The sequence below is a fragment of the Salarias fasciatus genome, chromosome 23 (assembly GCF_902148845.1).
Source record: "Salarias fasciatus chromosome 23, fSalaFa1.1, whole genome shotgun sequence".
NCBI classification, from domain to species: Eukaryota; Metazoa; Chordata; class Actinopteri; order Blenniiformes; family Blenniidae; genus Salarias; species Salarias fasciatus.
In genome coordinates this window covers 3,520,751-3,539,781 of record NC_043766.1, presented here as the reverse complement: position 1 = coordinate 3,539,781, position 19,031 = coordinate 3,520,751, and the positions used below count along the sequence as shown (strand labels likewise).

At 44.2% G+C, this 19,031-nt stretch overlaps 1 protein-coding gene across 3 annotated transcripts; it reads right to left on the bottom strand.

Moving 5' to 3' along the window:
• Window positions 1–6,808: 6,808 nt before the first annotated feature.
• Window positions 6,809–14,867, bottom strand: cep63 (centrosomal protein 63). Of its 3 annotated transcripts, none has more exons than XM_030082518.1 (14): window positions 14,611–14,867; window positions 14,306–14,483; window positions 13,570–13,665; window positions 13,382–13,471; window positions 12,754–12,873; window positions 12,481–12,654; window positions 11,608–11,753; window positions 11,178–11,321; window positions 10,192–10,294; window positions 9,888–10,085; window positions 9,259–9,333; window positions 8,966–9,147; window positions 8,595–8,886; window positions 6,809–8,509 (listed from the first exon to the last, which is right to left on the bottom strand). In XM_030082518.1, the coding sequence occupies exons 1-14, from the start codon at window positions 14,649–14,651 to the stop codon at window positions 8,309–8,311; spliced, it is 2,040 nt and encodes a 679-aa protein (XP_029938378.1). In that variant the 5' UTR covers window positions 14,652–14,867; the 3' UTR covers window positions 6,809–8,308. The 3 variants fall into 3 exon arrangements, with proteins under 3 accessions (XP_029938378.1, XP_029938379.1, XP_029938380.1); XM_030082519.1 differs by having other exon boundaries at window positions 9,259–9,330; XM_030082520.1 differs by having other exon boundaries at window positions 13,570–13,647.
• Between the last annotated feature and the right edge of the window lie 4,164 nt (window positions 14,868–19,031).

Sequence of the window (19,031 nt, the reverse complement as noted above, 5' to 3'; positions counted from 1 at the left end):
GCCATCAATAAATGTTGGTATAAAACATTTTTAGGTCAGAAAGCTTGTATTATTTACAGAAACTTATGTTGGTCACTTCTTCAGAATATTGGGTAATTTTTAGAAAATCCATAAATATTTGCATCATTTTGTAGTATTTTTCAACCCTGGCTAATTTAGACTGTGAAAGAAGTGGCATACACTATCAAACAACTGACCTGAGTTCTTTGTGAAGCGAAAATAGTCAAATGTCTTTCAGCAGGACGACAGCCAAGCATTCAGCTAAACGAGCATTTCACGCCTTACGTTTCCATAGTGTCGTGGATAGATGAGACGTTTTTTAACCTCGGCGATGAGGACAGGCACCACGTCTTCAGGCATTCTTCCTGAAAAGACGTGTAAATGCAGACAGGGTCGGCTGTTTACTTCACGACAGCTGAAAGTATGTAAACCAGCTCTTTCCTTTCCCAGTGCATCAGCATAACCCCGGTCCCAGGGTGCTTGAGGGGCACAGATCCTAATCAGTTGTTTTGCATAGTTATTTTCCCCTTGGTACTTTCCTTTTCAGGCGTAGCCATATCAACCATATCACTACTATCAGTGACCGGCAAATACACAGTTTTTCATATATAAATAAATTAAAAAAAAAAAAAAAAAAAAAAACCTGGCAAGCCAAGTTTTAGGTTAATTATGTTGTTACAGATACAACATTATGAAAACAAAAAAATAATTGAGTGTGACGGTTAAAGTGCCTGGATCCCACTGTTTATATGTCAATGTTTGCTCCTAAATCCTGGAAAACAAAACACTGCATGAAGAAGGTCAGACTCAGTCAGACTTGTGCATGTCATTGCGTAAGACAGAGAGAAAGAATGGGGCTAGCTGGGGATGCAGGGGGAAATCTGCAAACTAATTACATGAGGTGATCCAAACAGATGCCCTCATTAGCCACAAATTAACCAGGAATGTGCTAAATAGTTTTTACATAAGAGAGTCCAACATCAAAGCAAACACACAGAAACACCGTCAGAGAATTCCTGTTCTGACTGGGCTGGAATTCAAGACAACGCTTGGTTTTTTTTCCAGCATCTTTTACATTTCGCTCTGGTCTTTGGGGCAACATGAGAAGGAATGTAGACCTATTTCGCCTCATGTTGTAATCCTGGCTCAATCGTTCCCAGATTTGGAAACTGATGGCTTTCTGATGAGGAGAAAACTGAATAATATATATTACCACAGATGAGTTTACATAAACATTTACAGCTGAAGATGTACAAAACTTAGCTCCTTCAAGCTACTGTATAATATTTGTTTTCCTGCTCTCATCACTTTGAACTAAAGAATTATGTTTATTTTTTCAATTTTCCTACACACTTCTTAACTACAGGTGACATTATAAAGAGCATTTTGAGCTGAAAATGTTACTTATTGAGTGCTTACTTAAAAAATAGAAATATCAAGACACTATTGGCTGGCTGGAATCAATCAAATCTGCTTGAAAGACGGCACATACGCAGCTGTACAGTGCATATACCTCTTTCTTAAGCTAACAAAAACCTAAAATGTAAGCAGAAGTTCACAGAAGGGTTTTGTAACGTCGTTTCATGTTGTGTTTTCTTGTGTTTGTCTCTACACAGAGTACCAATAATACCCAATCATACATATTGCCTCAATTACAAACAGAAATCACAATGGTTTCATTATGAAGATTTTGGTTCCTTAACCTCCGCATTCCTCATTCAGTGGCAGATATTTGTTCATCAAGTTTACGCAGAGCGCCACAGCCTTTTATTTCAAGAACCTTTAATCACTTTAACCTTTCCATGTTTGCACATTTTAGTCACTGCAGATATAAAAGTGGCAGACCGCGCCCTTACAATCTCCAGTGTCATAGAGGGATTTAGCAATGCTTTGACTGGGTGGTCCAAAGATGAACATAAGACAGAAGGTTGAGGCACTTTTAGAATCTGTCGAGTTCATGAGGAACCGAGGCCTTTAGATAAGAAATGAATCAGGAAAAAGTATTTGGAGAAAAAAAAAAAAAACCCTAAACAAAGTTGTTCACTTCAAATCTAAAAAGCAAAAAGGAAGCCCCTGGCTGATAACAGCCCCGAGGATCCACCCTCATCACAGTTTCCAGCACAATGCTCCACCTGCGGCTTTTACGGCCTTCAGAAACCGTCACAAACCGACTCTCTGTCTGCCTGCAGCTTTGTTCGGCCAGCTGCAGCCTGACACCGCTCATGAATGCAGCCGCCAACTGCAGCAAACAAAAAAGAATCACCTCATTTAGCATCTTCCAACAAGATCATAACCGTCTGCCTATTTTAGCACCAGCTCTCAGAGCCATTACATGAAGGTACAGCTTCTGTCAGGTCAGGTTACCTGCTGAAGAAAACCCAAATCCAACCTTTGATAGTAATCTCCCATTGTGAGCCTCGATAACCTGCGAAAATAACCATTCATTACCGACTGTATGAAGACAGTGTACCTCCTGTTTGTTGTGAGATTGAACTGGAGCAGTGAAGTTGACAGCCACACATATCTTAGAAAAAAGTAGATTGAGGACACAGCAGCAGATTCCGGAGATAATCTTTTCATTGTTTTTTTTTCACGTCATAAATCCACTTTGTTTAATCTGTACATGTAAAGAGTGCACTCTATTAATCATTATTTCATCTAACAATCGCCTCCATGTTAGAAGTTCTGACGTTAGGTCCCTGTCCACACAGATGATGAGAACGTAAACAGATGGAGGGGCAGGTGCTTCACATATCTGCTGCTGGCGAATCGACAGGGCTGCAATGGCTTTCTCTGTTTCTGCATAATGCACACTACCTAAACATTAACGAAACCTAAGTGAGCAAGTCCACAAGGTGTGGATTGGAGATCTGAGATCTAGTTAAAGGACTTCAGAGAAAAAGAAACTGTGGAAAAAACGCTTACAAGCAGCAGCAAGGACAAGAATGTGTATCCTAAGTGGGACAGTGGCGCAGAGATAAACACTCTTGTTATGTTTTCAAGGAATGAGTGTATTTTTCCGGGCCTTTCCCTCAACTCGGAGCAATCAGATATGAAGCCGCTCCTCTGTCCCTGCAGCATTCCAAGCATCCTGCAGCCAAACAGTCACACGGGGCAAGTCCGGCCTGAGACCTGCACCCACTCCCTGCGCACCCACCCTCAGGGACTCCACAACAATGAGACGCTCCCGTCATGTGAGGGAAGGGGCTCCAGCGAGAAGTGGGACAGGGACTCATGCGAGGAACGACAGGCATGTTCTCCGAGAATCAGTTGTGGACTGTGCAACAAAGAGCGGCATGCGGGTCACAGGAATTCTGGGAGAAGTGTTTTGAAGGAAGCTCAGCATGTGCCAATCACAGCACAACACTGATACAGAAGAACTATATTATACTGCTGCTATCTGCGTTTGTGACAGAGTTCTTCAATATTGAGCAGTTTGTTCTGTGAAAATAAATGAAAAATCCACATCTTTTGTGATTTTAATTACATATCAATTTCTGCACTGGTGATCTCTATATCATAATAACATTAATAATTTATCAGCACATACCCTACAGATCGTGTTGCAAAAATCTAGGGCACGTCTTACTGGTTACTGTTTTACTTTAGTTCAAAGATGAACGGATTAAATTTCATCAACAAAAAGTTTAGAGACCAAAACATCAATTATGGGTTTTTATGAACACAATGCGGATGACAAGACGATTTGTACAAATAACTCCATGCAGACAAGGAGCCACTCTTGTTAAGACAGTGCTGGTGTCTGATTCAGCTTCAGAGTACCTGCAGAGCAGATTGTTTTTCCGTACTTAAAATGTCCGTTACATTTGCAGATCACAGCAATAAAGATGCATCACAAAGTTACTGGATTGTAGACTTCCCCAAACGGTACAAAGTTATTGTCTCCTCAATCATACACACCTGCCAACTGTTAGCAAGAGGCAGGCCACAACCTGTAGCATGCCTCGTGCCTGCACACACCTGGGAACTATTCAAGTCACCAACGAGCCAAACAATCATGCTCTAGCGTTGTGTCTGTTAATGGGAGTATACACAAAAATCCACACATCTAACAAATAAATCAAAATAGAGACACATACACACAGTTCGGCAACTGCCACATTAACGTAGGGCCTTAACGTCCCAGACGTTTGTCCGTCCATCCATCCATCCATTCATCTTTTAAACCACTTCATAACAAGGTGCTGGAGCCGATCACAGCACCAACACACACGGGGCCATTCAGAGCCGAGTTAGCCTCATAGCCATGTTTTAAAGTGTGAGGAAACCAGAATTACATGAGCCAGCAGTGTTCACCAGCTTTCTACCGCATTCTGGAATGTTGCAGATGATCTGTGAAGATATGACGCGTGTTAAATCTGTAAAGCCCTGCTTGCACTTTCGTTTTGGCGTTTTTTGTTTCGAAAAGAATTAGTACTTGCATGGCAGCATTTAGAAAACAATATTAATTTCAACAGAAATTGCAGAAACGCTGCAGAAATAATGTTATTTTCATGGTTGGCCAGTAGTGGGCGCTGTTTTTGTAGTGAAACCACACCGTGCTTAACAATGGTGAATACATGAATTCATATGGACAGGCGACCAAGTTATGATTGGTTGCTATTACGGTGATCGTGAACTTCCACCTTGGGTACCGTTTCAAAATGTGGCTCCGAGCACCGTTGACGTCTAAACAGACACCACGATTGCAACGAAAGTGTTGGGTTTTCACTTGAAAATGTTGCGTAACAAGACCCTAACTCTTGATCAGGTTTCTGGGGGCAAAAGACAGAATGACTGCATGTTTGTCTCTATTCACAAACATGGACCAGGAATCTGGAGAAAGCCAGCATGTACTCACTCGCTGCACATTGCAGCGTCGTGACTCTATAGATTATAAGTCTCGACAACGATTAAAGCTACAAATGGTCCGGTTTGGCACGCAAGACGGTTATCTACTTCCACAGAAAATTATGTTGTTCGTCTGATAAGTCCCGACAGCAAACAAGTTCAACATTTTTTTTTAAGCAGATAAATGGTTTTAATCAATTAGTTCCAGAGAATCTGAGATATTCTTCTCTCTCGCTTTGCTAAAAATTCTTCTGGTGAGTCGATTCTGTCAACTACCAACCACCAGTGCCTTTGAGACATTCCCCAGAGATAAGCCCGCCGTCTACACAATCTTCACTCTTTATTCCCATGACAAGTTATGATCCTACAGATAAGCAAAATTCCTCAAACAAATACCTCAGATATATCAAGATGGGCTGACTGAGTGAAACAATATTCCCACTGAGAGTTCTCTAATTTACTGTTGTGTTTCTGCACTCAGGGTCAGAGCGGCGCTTCATTAAGACGTCCCGGTTTTGACAAGGCGTTCGGTGAGGTGTTGGACTGCAGAGGCATTCCTGTTAAATGACAGCAGCGGCTCCAAAGCCCAGGCGGGAACCTCTGAATACCTGCCGATTACTGGGTAACTGGAGAGTTTTTGCCTTGGCAGCTTCGTTGTAGTGGCATTGACGGTGATATGAGAACGTTTCACTGCTCCCTCTGCTGGTGGCTTGCAGTAGAGCAACGAAAGGCCCTCCAGTGTGGCTGAAACCTCAGCTATGTTAGCAGCTTGAGCTGTGCATTGTTCACACTTTGGCTTTATGTCTGGGAACATTCGTAGGGCCCACTTACAAAACTTCTTCATGTGCGAAAAAAATACCCTTTTTGGGTTTGTCAGACTTCTGACTGTCAGGCACAATTAAGCTATATCAAAATTATATTCTATTTGGCTATTTTACCCTCTCAAGGCAGAAATGTACCTTTATTTTTACTTACACTGAAGCGTGCTGTAACAAAAGACACTGTTTATTCATGAACTTAATATCATGACTCTGATGCAGCAGTAGGGAACAAATCTTCACTTGTGGAGACTTTAATATGTGAGTTTCTGAACTTTGAGCATCAAACGGCAAGAAGACAGCCTAAACATCAAGCTACTCTGAATCTGAAACACTCTCTGCCCCGGAGCTTGCTAAATGCCTGCTGCAGGTTGCTGGAGCTGCAGTTGCTCTATATCCGTCATCGACTGAAAACGAAGTGATGTTATGCTCAGACAGCGCTGCAGTGCTCTCACACACAACTGTTTTGGCAGGTGTACTTTGCAAACGGAGGACAGAACATGTGCGAACATCGAGCTATTAGGCGTTACACGACACACAAATCAATGGGATGAAACAAGATTAGCCTACTTTCAAAACACACATAACTTTTCTGTTGTATGTTATTTTGAAGATAATTGTTTTTATAGCATGAGAATCTTCAAAACTGTGATTAGAGAAGATGTTTTGAATAAATGAGTTTACCGACTGTTACTCAGACATGCTAACAAATATAGAGTTTGGTCAACGTAATTCTGTTAGCATTTTCTTTTTTTCGGTTGAGCTTGTCTGACAGTTTTCTGAAACCTTAAACAGTATCTACAGGCTCACACTCTGCTCATGAGCTGCAGGTGGTGGAGCAGGAGGTTGGGGGTCCGACCCCGAGGATGCTATCAGGGTCAGCCAGCTCGGGTTCGGAGTTGACGATTTTCTGAACAGAGAAACATTGTTTTGAAAAACACTTGTGCAACGTTCATTGGAAGTTCAATAATATCTCTTCCAAATGTGCCAGTGTTTTGAATTTTAAATATTAAACTATTGGCACAGATATTCTGGAGGATCCTGTTTTGCCTCACACCGCTAATTGCACTTGTAACATTTATCTCAACAGCCCTCAGTTCATTAAACTCCACAATTTAGTGCTTCTTTGGTCATCTTGTGGGCTGAAGTGTGTTTTTCTGGGGATCATTAGGTAAATAAAGTCATCCAAACTCTCGCTGGACTTGAATCAGCCCCTCTCCTCCCTTTCACAAGGCCCCTTCAAGGAATCTCCACATATAAAAACCTTTTCACCTCCCTCCAAAGAGAGCCAGAGGAATGCCTGCCTTGCCAAATTCCTCAGTGCTGTTTGTTGGGGCTTACAGTGCTCGTAGCACAGGCTACCAAATACCAGAGGGAGAAGTCAGAGGACTCGGAGGCAGCGGAGCATTACTTCAGCTTTGTTATTATTTTAGTGTGACGGCAAAAATCAGAAACACACTTTTCTCCAGATTTGTTTTTCACTTTATTTCCATTCTATCGGCGTGTCCTTCATTAGGGAAGCAGTAAAAACCTAACGACACCCCCCTCCGCTCGGCCCTTCGGTCCTCCACATGGTTGATATTAACATTCCATCAGCTTTCTAATGATGAGGACAAAGCCGGCCGCAGGGGAAGGTTCATGACAGCATTGGCATGGTGCGCGCATTCCTGTGCGAGACAAGCTGGAGGGCCTCTGCAGGGTGGGCGGCGCTGACGGCGGTGGTGCTGGGGGTGTTTGGGAGTTAAAGAGGGAAAAGAAGAGGGCCGCGGAGCGAGCCGTCCCTCCTTAAAGACGAGACGTACCGCATGTATGCGGTATTTTCCTGGTTACGACAGACGCGCGGGGAGGACGGGTGTCGTCTCGCTCGCAGAGACGTTCTTTTTTAGTGCTCACGATGCATACCAGACCGGCTGAAAAATGGGAGCATGCAGCTTTCTGGGAGAAAGAAGAATAAAAATGCCACTTGAGGTCAGAAGTCTGACACATTGCTGAGGCCAAATTCAATATCGTAACTCAAACAAACACAGAAGAATGCGGTGATTCACTGCTTTATGAGAAAAGACTTTCTCTGAGCACCGAGCTCATCTGAAGACTCGGGTTTGAATCGGTAAACGTGGACAACAGGCACCGGGGACAGAGCTAATGCCAACTCTTCAGGAAGCCTCACATCAACACTGTCCAACATGAGGGGTGGGCCAATGCTGGACAGTCCTGCACAGCACGACTTGTAATTTGACACCAGCCTCACAGTCTTGCTGTCCAGAGCTGAAGTCCACAATACAAAATCTGTGATTGGTTTATTGATGTAAGTTTCTTCTATATCTCTCTGTTTTTAGTAGTTTTTTTTTTAATGGGATAATCAAAAGTTGTTGCATTTGACCAGATTTACCGGGATACTCTCAGTCACTCCTTCTGGACAGACAGTTACCTGTTTTTTTGTCTTTATTTCGATTTTTTTTTTTAGCGTTTCATGAGGCAAACTATTAAGAAACACTTTGGTGAAGTCAAATTTGTACAACCTGATTGCAAATGTGCAAATGCTAAAAAAAAAAAAAAAAAACAGAACTTCAACTCCCGAAGTTTAATCATGAGCCCGTTGTTGTTATCCTGGACAGCGAAGTGGAAACGTGAGAACAGGATCACTGACTGCTCTGCCCTGAAGTCTGAGCAGGCTGAGGCCCTGCCGCACTGGGCAGGTACTTGGACATGGTCCTGACGCTGCTCTCTCGCAGGCCCTGGATGTGGCTGTCCAGTCTGTGCTGCAGCTCTGTGCAGCGCAGGCTCTCCTCCTCCAGGAAACGGGAGACTGTGCTGTGTGCTGGGGATGCAGGCAGAGCCTCCTGATGAGGGTAAAAAACACAAACCTGTAAGAGTTTCTGCGCCACAAAATACAGAAACAACACATTCTGATCATCGTCACGTCACCTGCTCTGTGGAGGGTGAGTGCGGAGAGGCTCTGGAGCTTCTACTTTGTCCCGCAGCAGCAGATTCATGTGCGAGCGAAGACTGCACAGATATCGCCCTGGACAGTCGTTTGCTGCTGCTGGAGGATGAGGAGGAAGAGGACGACGGCGGCCGGCTGTCCAGGTTGCCAGGTTGGTCTGCGGAGGACTCGGTCACGGTTTGAAGCTCTTTGAACAGCCTCTGGATCTTCCCCTCATAACCAGGGTTTGGCTCTTGTGTCTGATCCCGACTGCGCTGCACTTCCTCCTGGAACCTGTGGTAAAAAAAAAAGAGATTCTTAGCAGTTTGGTGTTGCAGTTTTGTGCATGTGCATCTGCGTGAGTGCTACCTACCGGTCCTGAGCAGGCTCCAGCCGGTCTGCGGTGGCATGGCTGACGAGAGCTCGCTCAGAGAGCTTGTCCTGGTGCGAGAGCTGTGAGCGCATGTGACTGAGCGCCTGCCTCAGTTGCAGGTTCTCCTGCTCGAGGCCGCTCAGAGAGCAGACGTAGCTCTCCTCCAGCGAGGGATCCCCTCCCTGTGTGGACCGGGAGGTCAGGGGCGAGTCTGACTCAGCAACAAGCAGTCCTGGCCCATGCAGTCTGTCAGACGTTCTCGTTGCTCCGGGAAATAAGAAAGTAAGACAAACCTTATGCAGTTTCTGCAGCAGACCTTTCAGGTGCTGGTTCTCAGTTTGCAGAGTTCCCAGCTGTGCTCGAGTCTTCTGAGGAAAACATTAAAAAAAAAAAAAAAAAAGGGACGTGTTTCACTCAATCCCCGGACAATGCAGTTACACTGGCGGCGCTGAGATTTCAGCAATATCACAGGACGATACGGCGTCAGCAGTGAGCCGCTGGAGCAGCGCTTGGACTGTTTTTAACAGTATTTGTTAGTTTTAACACAAAAGCTTCAGCTGTCATGAAGGTTACTGCTTCTTTATAAGATAAAACATGCGCTGAGTCCCTCTGCGATACACAAAACACTGTGTGTTTTGTTTTGTTTTTTGTTTTTTTTGATAACTGACTTTGTTGGGGATGGAACTGATGAACAAACAATTACATCCAGATGGTGTTGTGCATGTATTCACTATACATGGAAGGTAAAGATTGCTTCAATCTATAATTTCTTCACTGGAACATTACATTGAAGTCACATGTGATACCTGGCGTTCCCTGAGGGATTCCAGAAATCAGATGAAGGGCTTGTTTCTATACTTGTGTTTGTTTCTTTCCAACTTTACATTTCATGACTTCAGACGGAAATGCTTTTCGCTCTCACTCTGAGCTCAGCCGCCCTCTGCTCCGCTCGCTCCGCCTCCTCGCTGAGCTGCTGTTTGACTCCAGACGAGGAACTGTGCAGCGCGCTGATGGTGAGGTTGCGCTGGTGAAGCTCGCCGGCCAGCTTCGACACCTCCTTCTTCATCCCTTCAACCTCACCGCTGTGAGTCCGCTCGGCCCTCTGAAGCTCCTCCCTGAGCTGGAGGAGATATCGAGAGGGCAAAGACAACATTTAGGACGGAGCTGACGCTGGCTCAAGAGAAATTAAACAAACAAACACGGGTCCTATTCATATATTTTCTGACCTTTTTCACTTCTGCTAGAGAAGAGGAGTGTTCTGCTTTCAGGTTCTTCAGCTGCACTTCTGTCGCTGACAGAGCTCCTTTCTGTCTGCTGACCTTTTCAAGCCTGAGTCCAAACCAGATAAAACACAGACTTATTGACAAGTCTATAGTCTGAGTGCATACAGACTTATTGACAAGTTTAACACAAAATATAGATGGTGGCAACCGGTCAGACTGTAACAAAAACACTGTTTCTACAACACTCTCAGCAAATGATGAAGACATGGACATTCGGAGCAATCCCCATAATGCCGGCGTCACATGACCCAGTTAACAGAATAACAGCAGCAGCAGCAACACATTTATCTTATATCTCTAACCTTGAGCTGAAGTCCACAATAATAGCTGACTGTTTTGAATTCTACTAGTTTCTTTATATAAGAATAAAATTTTGGAATATTTTCTATGCTTGTTTCTAGAGGAGAATGGGATGAGGAGTACACAGCTCTCCAGCTTTAGTCCCAATGTGCCCAAATTAAAGTACTTTAAAATATTTGACACTTTAGTATTGAGGAAGATAAATAAAAATGCAAATACAAACTTGGCCACAGGGCCAAACACTTCTGTAATGGAAACCCTGACATAAAAATCCTGCACCATGCTGACTTTTTTTCTCCTGGGATGCTTGGATGCTTCTCTTCTGGAAAAAGGTGATTAATGACGTCTTGCTTCTAAGTGGAGCTCAAATTCCTGAAAAATCTGCCAGCTTTACGTCTTTTGGTGAATGATGACCCTTATTTCTCAGCAAACAACAAAATCAGATCATCTTGTGCAACTTCTCCCAAGACCATAACTTTCACGAGAGGACAACAAATTCATGGCCGACCATGGCAAGAATGTGAGGGGCCTGCCGATCAAAAGATCTGTGGCTCCTGGATGCTGGGAATGCAAAAGACTAATGTAAACTCTTCTGTTCAGCGATGGAGTGCACAAGCTGCAGTGTTCACCTCTCTCTGAGACACGCCACCTCGGCCTTGAGATGCACCTCACACATCTGGGCGCCGTGGAGCTTGGCCAACGTCTTCTCCAGATCTCGTCGGAGGGTCTCCACACCGGAGCAGCCCTGAACTGCCAGGCAATCCTCCAAAGAGCTGCACACGCAACACAACATCCAATGCAGACGAACAGGATTTCTTAAAAACACGTCAACTAAACACACGACCACTGAGCCGGCGTTTCCCACCCACTACCTGGGTCTGAAAAAGCCGCTGCCCTGCATGTCGTGGATGGCTCATAAAAGGATTATGATGGAGCTCTGCTCAAGTTTTGCAACCATAATGAAACATGCAAGGGAGCAGCTCTCCAGGGCCACAGGTGGAGGACCCAGTGTTCATCAGCCAAGCAGCAGGTAGAGGTCGCCCCCTTGTGTCCACCCACCGAATGACTTGGTCTTTAGCCTGCAGCATCTGGTTCAGTCTGGTGGTTTCATTGTGAAGCCTCTGACTCTCCAGACTGGTCCGCTGCACAAATGAATCCTGGGAGTGCAGTGTGGCGTGCAGCTCCTCGCGTTCCTTGGAAAGCAGCTGCAGAACATCTTATCGTAAGATCCTCGCTAATGCTGCATCAATGGTGTGAAGCTGCAGATTGGTTTGAATATTGGGGGGATTTTTTGGTTTGTTTTTTAGTAGAAGGGGCGACAGATCACTCTCTAGACTGTGGGCAAATATTCATTTATTTTTTGGGATGCACATACTTTATTTCATTTATGCCCACCTTTGTCTACTGGCTGTTTGACACTGACTTCTTTGTCTTCATAAATTTTTACTGTTTCTGTGGTCTGTCAATGTCGTGTTGCTTTTGGATTAACAATTTCCAAGAGGCACCTAACCAATAAGATAAAAAACATTATGATGTATTTGTGTATCGATCTATGCCTTCAAATACCATCAATACCTAATGTACAGGTTCATATGCATATAAACCATGGGTGTACTTCTGGTTGACACCATAGTACCGAAAGATTTTAGCCTGCTGTAGAAGAAACAATCATGCTTACAAAACATTCCAGATAATATTTTTCAGTATTAGCTTTCTAAACTATAGCATTTGTCTATAACAAAAACTACATAATGAATGACAAGAGCTTTCTTTGTAAAGTTTTATCACAAATGCTTTATGCTTTTTGCAATATCCTGGAAATATCAAAGAATTCCCTTCTAAATGAGTTTGAAGTTTCAAAAGTGCAGCAACGTTGTTCAAATACACTACATGCATTGTCGTTAGCTACGTTTAATAAAGGTTCTCTCTGACCTGCTGCCCCCGCTCGTACTGGCCCAGGCAGGTCTCCAGAGGTCGAAGGCGCTCCAGCTGGAGCTCCTGTGAGTGTATTCTGCCCTGAGCCTCCTCCAGCTTCGCACGCAGACGTTGCGTCTCCAAACAGCAGTCCCTGTGCTCCCTCTCCACCTGGCATGACGCACACTGAGACTGAGGATGGAATGACAGGACACACATGTCAGCAAATGATCGGTCATCAGGATTGTCCTCTGACTTGGTGTTCTGTTGAAATTACTGAGACGTTCATACTTTTGCTTCTGAGAGCTCTTCACTCAGGTTTTTATTCTGAGCCTCCAGATGCCTCAGCTGTTCTTGGTACTGGACACGTTGTTGCTCCCACGCCAGGGACCGCTGGTGGTATTCCTGCAACTAGACAGGAAGACGACAGTTCGCAAAAATCCTTACTTCTAACGTGGCACAGGTCACATTTCATGCTATCAGCTTCCAGCTCCAAGGCTGTTTGAATTCATATAAAACACAATGAAATAGAATATGCCTTCAAAGTTACAGATTTACTATGAAACTGGAAGCCAAAGCAGGTGTGTAGAAATGCCTACAAACACTTTACCTGTCACATACATGTATCCTGTCAATGAAATTAGTCTTTATTACATCCCCTTCTAAAAATGTGTTTTGATGAAAATATCAATTACTTTATTACTTTTGAAACATTCTATTCCCTGTTTCCCATCACAACTGTTGGTCAAATCGCCCATATCTGATTACACGGACTCATATTCAAAGCTGCAGCACCGAGAGAAACCATAGGAAGAACATGCATGAAGGGTCGAACCAGGGATTTCCTGTGAGATAACAGGGGTAAGCGCTGCATCACGTCCAGGACAAAACTGTAATGTGCTAAAGTTTTTGAGCTGACCTTTGAGAGGTCTGTCTCCTTTGCTGCTCCACTTGCCTCCTTGAGCTGTTTGCGCTGAAGCTTGAGGTAACTTTTCTTCAGTTTATCCAACTTCAGAGAGTAAGACACGTACAATTCCATAAGCAAGATGTTGTTTAGTGATTCTCACACACAAACTACTGGACTGTGTAAGAGAGAAGCAGACTCACCTCCTCCCGGACCTTCTGCAACTGTTGTTCGTACTTGGTAGCTATTTCCTGTCGATTTGCCTCGGCATCTTCTCTCTGCTTGTGAAGCAATCCAATCTACAATTGAGGACGATGGTGATGATGTGGCTCGGCAATATGGGGACATTGACAAAAAAAAAAAAAAAAAGCTCTCCAGCTCATCAATAAATAGAAATTAGAAAAGACACAACCAACAAAAAATTGCTACAAATGGATAAATGGATGGCTCAAAATATCATTACAAATAGAGGAAGGATTATTAAATGCAAAGTGACAGGCCAACATGTGGACAACAACACATGCCTGTGATCTCTGGCTTCAAACTCCACTGGCATAATGATCCTAAAGTATCAAAGGTAAAACTACTCATTGCTTATATCAGATTTGCGTGGTTTTAAATTATTGCAGCAATAATCTGTATCTATTTTACTGATGAAGGTTTAAAGTTTGTCTAGTTTTAATTGCTGCATATACTGCTGGGTAGTTCAGTCTTCAGTAATGCATCAGTTACGCTCAGATTGTCCTGTCTTTTTGGCAACCCTGGCTTTTAGAAGTATCTAGGTGGTAAAAAAAAAAAAAAAAGTTTCAAAATGTGTGATGATACGTTTTGCAGTTAATCTGTTAGAGATTTCAAGTAGTTTATTTTTACCACAAGCTAATTAATGCTGATTATAACAGTGGATGAGCTTTTTGTTCTACGTGAACACATGAGCTTCACCTCCAGGTCCCTGCCTGCAACAACGCTCCTCAGGGTTGAGAGCTCCCCTTCTCCACATTTCAGCCTGTGCTCCAGGGAGCCTCTCTCAGCCTCCCACTCTCTCTTCTGATGGTTGATCATGATGTCGATCTGCCTCATGAGCTCCTGCAGCTCCGGCTCACAGGATGACAGGACAGAGCTGCAAGACAATAAAAACTACCTCTTTACCTCTTATTGATTACCTGTACCTTCGTGTACACGACCCACGTGTGAGACAGAGAGACAAACAGGTCTGAATTCACGTCGTCGGTCTCAGCCCGGATTACCTCAGATCGGGGTTCAGCACTGAACCCAGGAAAGGCTCCATCTGTGTCAGGGCGCTGTTCTCCTGGACGGTTCGGTGTCTCCGTTTGAATCGTGGCTCAGCCCGCCACTTCTCACTGCGCGGACCTTACAGCCAGCGATCAGAGGCAGAGAGGCCGCTGCAGCGGACTCTCCCGCCACACGGGACAAGATGAGACAAGCTCACCTTATATATTCTAGCATTACACAGCTTCGGAAACCCGCGGCTGCGTTTGTTTACTTTTTACTCCACGAGACGAACCGTTTCCTGTAAAGGCGGTAACTCCGCCCCCAGACCGTGACGTCAGCGCGTTTGACGCAGACGCAGACTCAGCAGCCGTGATTAATATTAATATTAATTATATTAATTAATGATCAATATTAATTATTATATTGATTAATATATTAATATTAACAATATTAATATATGTTAAACCCTTTGATGCATTCTTCCTCATTCAAATTTAAATAATATATAACTCCTTCATATTCATATCTTGCAATAAAACTCGCATTTCTTCTGAATCAAAAGCAACACGTACTGGCTGAAGTTAACAGGAGTGTGTCATAATGGGAAGCTTTAGAAGTGATGTCTTTGTTGGTCCAACATGGCACATTGACACACTATCCATCCACAAAGTTTAAAAATAAGATTGAGATTTCACATACTTCTGCCTTCTCTTTTCTAGAGCTTTTGAAGAACAAGACCTGGAAACCCTCTTCCACAGTGAGTTGTCCTGTGACTTAACCCAACCATTTGTTTTTAATTTGAAAGTGACATTTATGCACAGATGATTTAGGACTATATTTTTAAAAAAATAAATAAATATTTGTACAGCCTACCTCATTTAATTGTTTTTGTTTACATTCGATTGAATGGTTCTTTTTAAAACATTTATGCTTAAAAATGTTTTGTTTTATTTTCACTCCCAGACGTATCACAAAAAATGGAGAAGACAAAATGCACAATTACGTGCATTAGTCGCAGAAGACACTCAGAAGAGAATCCAGGCCCCTCTTTTGCTGATAACCCGATAGACTTACAGCCAGAGGAGCAGACTGATACAGGAGAACATGAATGCTGTGATGATCACCACCTTACAGAAAGTGATGATGAAACTGATTCAGAAAATGGAACTTTGTCTGAGGAGGAACCAAGTGACATAAGGAGTGATTTGGTGAAATGGGCTGTGAAAAATAAGGCAATACGCACATCAGTTGATGAGCTGCTGTTGGTGTAGCATAAACATGCAAGAACCTTGCCAGGAACATCGCCTCAAATAAAAGTCATGGATCTACGTGGTGGCCAGTTTCTCTATTTGGGTGTGGAGACGGGACTTTTGAAAATGTGTTCACAGTATCCAAATTTGTTTTCAGCAAAAAATAAGGCAGAGCTAAATTTCAATGTAGATGAGGTGCCATTGTTTAAATCATCCACTGTCAAATTTGGCCCATTCTGTGCAGTGTGAAAAAGTTTGAGCCATTTGTTGTTGCACTATTTTGTGGAACTGCAAAGCCAAACAGTGCTACTGATTATTACACATCTAGTTTATTAGCAGAACTGAAGGCACTCCAACAAAATGGGCTTGAGTTCCAACATGGAAGATTAAATGTGAAAATAAATGCTTTCATTTGTGACTTTTTTTATTGACAGTTTGAATCAGTACAGTACATTTCTTTCACTTTTTTTTTGCCATCACAGGTGCCGGTCATCTATTTACAAAATCATGGCAGTGATAATATAAATATTTACAAATAAATACAAATTAAAACAGGCACTGTGCGGTCATAAAATAAGACATTGTGAGGTAAAAGAAAGTGTCTATCATTGTAAAAGTCAATAAAAGGAGTGTAACTTAAAAGAAAAGTCCATTCTGTTGTGCAGGAGGGCAGTGAGTCCTTAACAAGAGGAACTCATCCTGTTCTGCCAAACATTTGGTCTCTATCGCAGAGTCTGTTTGGGAGGACAGGATGATTTACGTTGCGTCAAACCATGGACGGCTCGCCGAGTGCAAGCCCTGGACTCACAGGTTCCTGCTCCTGCTCAACAGAAATAAGAGATTTGTGATTAGTTAAAATCTGCAACTCCTCCTGTTCCAGGTTAAAATGTTCCAGAAACGTTTTAATAAAATCGTAGGCCAGTGACTGGAACTTTAGGATCAGTGGGTAAAATCCTGAGACGTCGGAGGTAGGACCCCATCCAGAACCGAGCCATTGCTGTCGTCTTTGGGTTCCTGGAGGGGTCCGTGGCAACTGTAAAGTGCTGTGCAGTGTAAAAACTTCCCAAGACTAAATTAAAATCTGGTACTCTTTATCCTCCTTTTTATTTTGACAGCTTCATGACCTCCCACCTCAGTCTTTCTCACTTTGAACCCCAGAGAAAATAAAAGATGGCTCGATCCAGATCTAAAAGGACTCTCCTGGGGGGCATAAAAACAGAAATGATCAATAAAAGCAAAGGTAAAATCACAGTTTTAATAATTAAAACCTTCCCTTCCATGGTTAGTCCTCTAAGTCCACAGAATCCTAGTCTCTATCTCACTTTCTCTATCACGTCCAGCCAATTAGTCTCTCCCCCTCCCTCCATGTCGAATTTGACCCCCAGTATTTTTTGTCCAGTCTGGGTCACAGTCAAGGGCAGTGCAGTCATCTCAGATGCCGTCCATGGTCCATAAAACTGGGCTTGGGTCTCGGCCGGTTGAGCTTTGACCCAGAGGCCCGTCCGGCCCGTCCATAAAAGTCAGTCACATCCAGCGTCCTGTTCACAGATAAAAGATCAGTACATAAAATATTTACATCGTCCATGTGTAAAACACATTTAGTCGTGAGTGCCCCGCTCCCCAGAATCATCACCCTATTGATTTGATGGTCCCTTCTCAAGATCTGTGCCAGAGGTTCCACACAATCCACGTGGAGGAGGGCGGATAACGGACAGCCCTGACGAACACCGCAGTTGACATTCACTGCTTTTGTAAGATGCCCATTAACCACAAAATTGCTGCTGATGTCCCGGTACAACAATCCCACCCACACTATAAACTTTTCTGGGAATCGCATTTTTTGCAGTACCTGGAAAAGCTACTGGTGCGAGACCCGATCAAAAGCTTTCTCAAAATCTAAATTTAGGACTACGACCCAGATGTCTCTGTCTCTCGCAAAACAGATGGTGTCTTGGATCAGCTGTAGGCTGTCGGTGATCCTCCTCTCCAGGATGGCACAGGCTTGATCCTGGTGAATCAGGTCCTTTGAAAACATAGACAATATCTAAAGAAAAAGTTTACTAAAAAGTTTACAATCAAAGTTTAAAAGCATATTAGGTCTCCAGATTTTCAAGTCAGTCTTGTCTTTGTCATTGTGCAGTACAGTCACTATCTCTACTCTAAAACTGTCAGGAAGTGTGCAGGTTTAACACAGTCCACAGAAACATGTTCAGGTCTGCCCCCTACATCCACAGCCAGATGTTTAGCCCCGTTTTCCAAAGTAAGGAAGGGGCCGTCATAGTGGGGCTGCAGGGGACCTTGATGGGCATCATGACGAACAAAAACGTGATGCGCCGAGTGGAGGTCCGCTGGCACTCTGTACACAGGCATGCCATGTTGAGTAGTGGGAACCAGGGCGAAAGCTCTGGCGCTATCCCGGAGTGAGGCGTGCTGAACAGACGCCGACCAGGGGGCAGTAGTGCGAGGCAGAAAATCCCTGGGGACCCACAGCGGTTGGCCATACACTAGCTCAGCCGAAGAGGACTGGAGGTCCTCCTTGAGTGCTGTTCTGAGACCCAGCATGACCCGTGGGAGTTTGTCGACTCAGTTACTGTCGGTTACTGTCGTGGCTCGGAGGGCGGCTTTGAGGGAGCGATGAAACCTCTTGCAGAGACCGTTGGCCTGGGGGTGGTATGTGGTAGTACGATGGAGCTTGACTCCTAAACTCTCCTCGACAGCATTCCAGAGGTCGGACGTGAACTGAGAAACGCGGTCAGAGGAAAGGTCGGCTGGGGTACCAAAGCAGGCCACCCATGTCCTGATGAACACCCGTGCTACCGTGCCGCTCAACTTTAGCACACTGGTAGGCTGTGCACACGTCTGCCCAAGCTCTCACATCTGTTTGAAGCCACTGCCAAACAAACTGAACATCGACGGCTTTCTTCCCGGGTGTGAGAGGTTGTGCACCGCCTCGAATACGGAACGCCTCCAGCCGACGGGAATGATGGGTCGCAGCTGGCCGGTGGATGTGTCGCACAAGAGCACGGCGCTCGCGTCACCGAAGCGCACGTCCTCCAGGCGCAGCCCTGTGTCTGACGTTTTCAGAGCAAGCACAATGGGATCCGAGGTTTGATCTTGCGCCGTGCGGGTGTAATCGAGGTCCAGCTGTATAGTCCCGACCCAGGCTCTGGAGAGGCAGTCCGCAA